Below are 7,084 nucleotides of genomic sequence, written 5' to 3'. Positions count from 1 at the left end.
CTACAATGCAGGGCGGGGGCGGGGCCGGGGCCTCGGTCCACGCCCACCGCGCGGGCGGGGGAGAATTCTCAGAAATCTCGCGATTTTGAGGCTGTGGAGTAGCCTCCGAGGTCGCGTGGGCGGGGAGGCAGGGTAAAGGGCGGGGACAATGCGGGACGCTCCCCGGTGGGGCAGAGACAGCCTCCTTGTGGATGACGCAAAGGCGGGTCGCGCTGTGCTCAGAACTGTCGTGAAAGGGGGCGGGGCGCGCCGCGCTGGGGACTGACGTAGGTGGCGCGCGTCGCTTCGGCGGTGGCTGGCGGGGTGCGGGAGCCATGGAGCGGTACTCCGGCGCCTTGGAGGAGGCGGTGGACGGAGCCCGGCAGCAGGAGCGGCACTACCAGTTGCTGTCGGCTCTGCAGGGCCTGGTCAAGGAGCTGCCCAGGTGCGCGGCCTCGGGGCGCGGGGGTGGGCGGGGCGCGCGGGCAGGCGGCTCTGCCCCGCCCCGCTCACCGCGCCCTCCTCCCGCAGCTCCTTCCAGCAGCGCCTGTCCTACACCACGCTCAGTGACCTGGCCCTGGCGCTCCTCGACGGCACCGTCTTCGAGATCGTGCAGGGGCTGCTGGACATCCAGCACCTCACCGAGAAGAGCCTGTACAACCAGCGCCTGCGGCTGCAGAACGAGCACCGAGGTGCGCGGGGGCGACGGGACGGCAGTTCCGGTCTCTGCGGGCGGAGGCCTTCCGCGGATACCGTTCGAAAGAAGCCCTTGAAATTGACCGGATCGAGGGCGCGGGGCCTTTGATGACAAATGGGTCGAGTCGGTTTTACTTTGTCAGTTGCACAGTCATCTTTTCACAGGACATCCAGAAACTCCCTGCTCGCGCTCCCGCGTGCCCTCACTCCCCTTCCAGGCAGGATGGCCCGAGGCCTCTGTGCTTGGTCAGCCCACTGGCAGGTCTGGTGTTGGCGGTTGGCCGCCCGCAGTGATGCCCCGCAGTGTTGACAGCTCTGCAGTGCCCTTCAGTGTCAGTTCGCTCTCCACCGCGCATCAAGTTCCCTTGCACTGAGCCCTGAGGCACCCTCCAGAACCCGAAAACTTTTCCACTTGAGCCACGCGTTTGGCCAAAGCCTTGGGAGCCTTGGCCCCTCCCAGGCATCCCTACTGGGAATGGGAGGGGCCTCCGGAGCCCCTTCCTGCGAGGTATGCTGGGCAGCTCTTCCCGCCCCTCAGATTTCCCACCTTTCTTATTTTATTTTTCCCCAACTTTTTATTTACTTGAAAAAGGTTAAGTATTTAGAAAAGTTGGAAGTATGATATAATGAATACTTATACGTTCTCCAGCTACACTCCGTAACTGAAGTTTTGACAAAAGTTCTTTGTGTCCGTAAGTATGTGCAACACCACAGGGCTTCACCAGGGGTCCTCAGCATTCCTCTAGACCAGGGTTTTCAACAGAAGCGCTGTTGGCATTTGTGGCTGGACAGGTTTTCTTTTTTTCTTCTTTATTTATTTATTTTTGGCTGCATTGGGTCTTCGTTGCAGTGCGCGGGCTTCTCATTGTGGTGGCTTCTCTTGTGGAGCGCGGGCTCTAGGCGCACGGGCTTCAGTAGTTGTGGCACGCGGGCTCAGTACTTGTGGCTCGCAGGCTCTAGAGCACAGGCTCAGTAGTTGTGGTGCACGGGCTCCGCGGCATGCAGGATCTTCCCGGACCAGGGCTTGAACCCATGTCCCCTGCTTTGGCAGGTGGATTCTTAACCACTGTGCCACCAGGGAAGTCCTTGGACAGGTCTTAATGGTTCTTTCCTGAATGTTTAAAAGCATCCTTGGCTTCTAACTACTAGATGATAGTGGCACCTTCCCCCAGTAGTGACAGCCAGAAATGTCTCCAGACATGCCTGGGGGTCAGCCTTGGTCCAGTACTGAGAACCAGCGATCTAGAACAAGAACGCTTTCCTCTGTAACCACAATGGATAGAAATGAATCATTCCAGGGTGTGTTCTGACATTGAGTCCACGGTCACATACCGAAACTTGTCTCAAATTGTCTGTCCCTTTATAAGGATCCAGTGTGTGGTCATGCTTTGCCATTGGTTACTTTGGTCTCTGCTTCTGAAACAGTTCCCAACATTTATTGTGGCGCTGACTTTTTGAAGAGTCCAGGGTATTCTGCCTCAGAACGTCCCCACTGTGGATCTGTTGGATTGCCTCTTCGTGTTGACATTTTACCTCTTTCTCCACTTTCTGAGTTTCCTGTAAACTGGACAGCATGACGATAAACACGTTAAGTGTTTGTGGCAAAAATTCCTCCTAGTGATGTGAGGTCCCTTTCCTCTGGGGGCAGATGATAGACATCTGCCCCAGGATTAGTGTGTTTCTATCAGGAATGGATGTTGGGATTTGTCAAATCTTTTTTCTGCATCTATTGAGATGATCAAGTGGCTTTTTGGTTACGATGGTGAATTACATTGATTTTTTAAATTCCTGGGATAAACCGCATTCCTGGGATAAACCTTATTCAGTCATGATGAACTATTCTTTTTTGTCTATGTTGGTTTGATTTGCTAAAATCTTAAGAATTTTTACTTCTATGCTAGTGATGGACATTGGCCTGTAGTTCTCTTGTAACATTTTTGTCTGGTTTGAGTATCAGGGAGATACTCGCTTCACAGGATGAGTTGGGAAGTGTTCTCTTTGGTTTTCCAGAAGAATTTGTGTATAATTGGTACTACTTCTTCCCTAAATGTTTGAGTGGTTGTCTTTGTACATGTTGGTTTTTTATAATTATATTTTATTTATTTATTTTTGGCTGCGTTGGGTCTTCATTGCTGGGCATGGGCTTTCTCTAGCTGCGGTGAGCTGGGGCTGCTCTTCATTGTGGTGCGCAGTCTTCTCATTGTGGTGGCTTCTCTTGTTGTAGAGCACGGGCTCTAGGTGCACGAGTTTCAGTAGTTGTGGCACGAGGGCTCAGTAGTTGTGGCTCGTGGGCTCTAGAGCACAGGCTCAGTAGCTGTGGCACACGAGCTTCATTGCTCCGCGGCATGTGGGATCTTCCCAGACCAGAGCTCGAACCCGTGTCCCCTGCATTGGCAGGCAGATTCTCAACCACTGCGCCACCAGGGAAGCCCCTCTTTCAGTCTTAATTTCGACCAAGGTTTGGGAGGCATTTCATGACCAATCTGTCCCACGGTGTTAGGAATGCTCATTCCCAGGTCAGGCGAGGATTTCCTTGATAGGCCACTCAATGTGCTGTTACCAGACTAGGCCCTGTTAACTAACAGTAGCCCAAGGCCTCTGGGCTGCCTGTCCTACTAGTCTGTTATTGCCCTGTTGTTGCTTCTTCCCACATCTAGAGCTACACTATTACAATCCCTGATCTTACAGAACTATATATTTGGTCAGTTGTTTCAGGTCTTCTAATCATCATTATCTTTATTGGAGGCTCAGCCACACATTTGGTCATGAAAGAAACAATCTTGTAAAATAGGCAGAAATATAGCTAGTGACATTAATAAGGTCATCAGTAAGTATTTAAGCTGAGAACTCCAGCCCAGTGTCTCCCCAGGTCGTCTGACCTGTCTGTTCTGCACCAATCACTGTCTTTAAGAGAAATGATATACTGGCCTTGTCCATAAAGTCCACCAAAGACGTCTGCACGTACAAGGCCAGTGGTGGGTCACCATGACCCCTTACAGGACTGAGAAAGGAATGTTACCTCCTAAGGAGTTACATGGCTGGCACCAGGAGAAAAATTGATCTTTGTGGTTGAGCAGGTATTTCTGCCATTGGGGAGTCCGGTTCATGCTTAATGCAGATGCACAATGCACAGCGGAGGGGAGGGAGGAGGCTCAGATAGGCAGAAAAAAATTTTTGTTTAAATGTTGCTTGTCTTACCTTAAAATATGAATTTTATTTCATCACATCCTTGGGCCCCCCAGGGTCTGTGCCCGCCCTACTCCCTCTAGGAGCCGTGGATAGGGTACAGGGTGGCTCTGCACCCCTCATCACCACCAAGGGCAGCACTGAGGGGGAGTGACTGCCACACCCCAGGGCAGAGGCCACTCTCCTCGTCCTCCTTTCCCAGGCCTTTGCCTGGGTGGTCTTTTGGATGTCTCAGTGGATGTCCCTTGGATGATGGCAGGTCACGCCGGACTCCTGGCCTGTAGCCAGCATCTGAGCCTAGAAACCTCCAGACCGCAGTCTCCCCCCTCCCTATCCCCAATTCTCTGAGCTCAGGCTGCAGCTCTGGCTCCGCCCCCATACCACACGCTTGGCCTCACCCTTCTCTAGTGCCCTGGAGCCCTGCTGCTGGAGAAGGGCCGTACCCTGGGTGAGGGCCCACCTGAGTGGGCTGGGGGCTGGGTGTCCAGAGCTCCACCCAGCTCCCGGTGCAGGCCTCCCTCACGTCTACGCCTCTGCCCTGCTTCCCTGTGGTGGTGGGACAGCTGGAGCAGGCCCCCTCCTTCTTACCTCTCTGCCACCTGCTGATGCCCCTTTGGTCTTGTCCCCTTCCAGTGCTCAGGCAGGCGCTGCGGCAGAAACACCAGGAAGCCCAGCAGGCCTGCCGGCCCCACAACCTGCCTGTGCTCCAGGCGGCCCAGCAGCGCGAGCTAGAGGTAGGGGTGTGGGCAGGGTGGGCACCACCTGGGCTCTGCTTAGAGGGCCGTAGAGGAGGGGCTCTGGGTGGTTTGGGAGCCGCTGGCCAGCCTGGGCCTCAGCCTGGGGTGGGCTGCGAAGGCTGCATGTGCCCACATGTGGCTCTTCACTGTTGGGGGTTGAGGTGTGCTTGGAGTGGGTGGAGACTGTGTGATCCCCCCACTCCCCTCCACCTGCTCCCCGAGACAGCAGCTCCTAATGGGCTGGGCCTGTACAGGGCAGGTGTGAGTGGGGGCCATTGTGCCCCATGGCCTTGGGGATGAGGGCAGTGGTGGGATGATGGAGCCAGCAAGTCCTGCTCCCAGGTTGCCTGGGAACAACACAGAGGCCCACCCATAACCAAGAAGCCACCAGTGGTGGGGTGCATATGGAGGCATGTGCAGGGTCCCAAGGTAGCCCCAAGCCAGGGCATGCAGGTAGGAGGTGCTGAGCCGGGCTTGGCCACAGATCCAGTGGGGAGGAAACATATGCAAAGGCCCAGAAATGGTGGCCAGCTTGACAGTCAGCAGAGGTGGAGCCAGCATCTGGCCAGCTCATGGTGGTCCGGAGCTGTCAGGGCTGGGCGAGGCCTGGCACAGCAAAGAGAGCACACCTGACAGGAGGTGCTGGAGTAAGGGCATTTGGGACAGGTCACCTGAGCCCCTCTGCAGGGTTCTGTGTGGCTAAGGAGGGACGGACCTAGGTGCAGTACGGGCTTCATCCATAGTCTGGGAGCTGGATCCACTGGGAGGTGGGGAGGGGCCAGAGGAGGTGACAGGCCAGGAATGTGTGTGTGAGGCACTGATGGGCAGGAGGCTGAGCCCCTGAGCTGCCTTCACCGTGGCAGGAGGCGGAGCACCGGATCCGTGAGGAGCAGCGGGCGATGGACCAGAAGATTGTCCTGGAGCTGGACCGGAAGGTGGCGGACCAGCAGAGTACACTGGAGAAGGCAGGGGTCGCCGGCTTCTATGTGACCACCAACCCACAGGTCAGTGGCACAGGCCTGCCCCGGCACAGCCCAGGGGATGTTGGTCCCCAAGGCTAGATTCCATATGGGGTTTTAGCTGGTTGCTGGGGAGCCCAGGCCCAGGGTGTGTGGGGACAGGGGACGTGGTGAGTTAGGGAGGCTCCAGGAAGGGTTTTTGCGTTGTGCTCAGCACAGAGGCCGGTCAGACTGCCTCCGCCACGGGAGGGTAAGCCATGTGGCTACAGGGCATTGCCCACCTTCCCCGGGTTCGCTGTGCCCTACAGGGCCTCGTGTGCAGTTCCCCTACATCCCTGCACACACCTCCATTTGTGCCGAGCCAGGGCAACTGCAGGCCCTGCCACAGGTGGAGTCCCAGCACCTGCCCCTTTCTGGCAGGCGGTAGCCAGGCTTCACTGGAAGTCAGCCCCATGGGCTCAAGCCTGGTGCTCTCCTGGTATCTGCCCTGGGTCCTTGGGTAAAGGAGGCTGCTTCCTGGGACCTTTGCCAGGGCTAAAGGGGACCTCACAGTGGCCCCTCTGCATCCCAGGAGCTGACGCTACAGATGAACCTATTGGAACTAATCCGGAAGCTGCAGCAGAGGGGCTGCCAGGTGGGGAAGGCAGCACTATGACCAGGCAGGGTTCCTGCCAGTGACCCGCCGCTGCCCATCTTGGCTGGGAAGACATCCCTGTCCCACGGTCACCAAAGGCAGCAGAAAGCTGAGTGGCGCTCATCTTCCTGAAGTCTGGCCACCACCCTCCCAGCTGCTTGCAGGAGGGGCACCCCATGAGGAGAAGCTAGGTGGACCTGGGCTGCGTCTGCCACCCACCTTCACCTGGGCTTTTTTGTCCAAAGCTAGGGTGGGAAGGTAAAGGGAAGAGTGGGCCCAGCCTTCCGGCTGTCTGCCCCAGGTTTCTGATGTGTTCTGCTCTCGGCCCCTCCCTTGGCAGGTGCAGCCCCCTAGTAGGAAAGGCTCATGAGCTGCATGTGACCCCGAGAAATAAAGACGCCTCAGCATGGCCTGCACGTGGCTTGCATGACGGCTCTGTGGTGCCTGTCGTGACCAGGGCCTAGCTAGGGCCCTCGCCTGGGGGCTCCGTGGCCTACAGAGGAATTAGCAGAAGACGCCCCCACCCCCATGTCACAGAGGCCCCTCCCTGGGGCAAGTCCCAGGGCACTAGGGCCACATCCAGTCTGCTCTGGGGCTGTCAGAGCAGCCAGAGCCTGGTGTGGGTCACTGGGGTGAAGGGCACAGAGCAGCAGGAAGGGTCTGAGGGAGGAAGAGACTGAGGATGTGGAAGCACCAAGCCCACTCTGGGGAGTGTGCTGTCTGCATTGGTCTGAGCCCCAGCTGTGGGGTTGGAGGTGAGGGTATCCAGTGCCCTGCGTGGCCGGGTCTGCAATACGGCTTGAAGGCAGGTGTTGGTGGGTCCACCCTGCCCAAGGTGTGCCGGGGGTGTGTGACACAGGAGAGGCCGAGCCTGAGCGTGAGGCTTCTCGGGC

General features: G+C 57.2%; 1 protein-coding gene across 1 annotated transcript; it reads left to right on the top strand.

Moving 5' to 3' along the window:
* Window positions 1–236: 236 nt before the first annotated feature.
* Window positions 237–7,030, top strand: LOC308626669 (protein DGCR6). The gene is made up of 5 exons (XM_081252025.1): window positions 237–424; window positions 511–671; window positions 4,495–4,595; window positions 5,462–5,602; window positions 6,129–7,030. The coding sequence occupies exons 1-5, from the start codon at window positions 315–317 to the stop codon at window positions 6,210–6,212; spliced, it is 597 nt and encodes a 198-aa protein (XP_081108151.1). The 5' UTR covers window positions 237–314; the 3' UTR covers window positions 6,213–7,030.
* The last annotated feature ends 54 nt before the right edge of the window (window positions 7,031–7,084 follow it).

This window comes from Mesoplodon bidens (genome assembly GCF_964165515.1).
Source record: "Mesoplodon bidens genome assembly, chromosome: 13".
NCBI classification, from domain to species: domain Eukaryota; kingdom Metazoa; phylum Chordata; class Mammalia; order Artiodactyla; family Ziphiidae; genus Mesoplodon; species Mesoplodon bidens.
The sequence above is the reverse complement of the archived record's forward strand: the minus strand, read 5'-3'. Positions and strand labels throughout refer to the sequence as shown.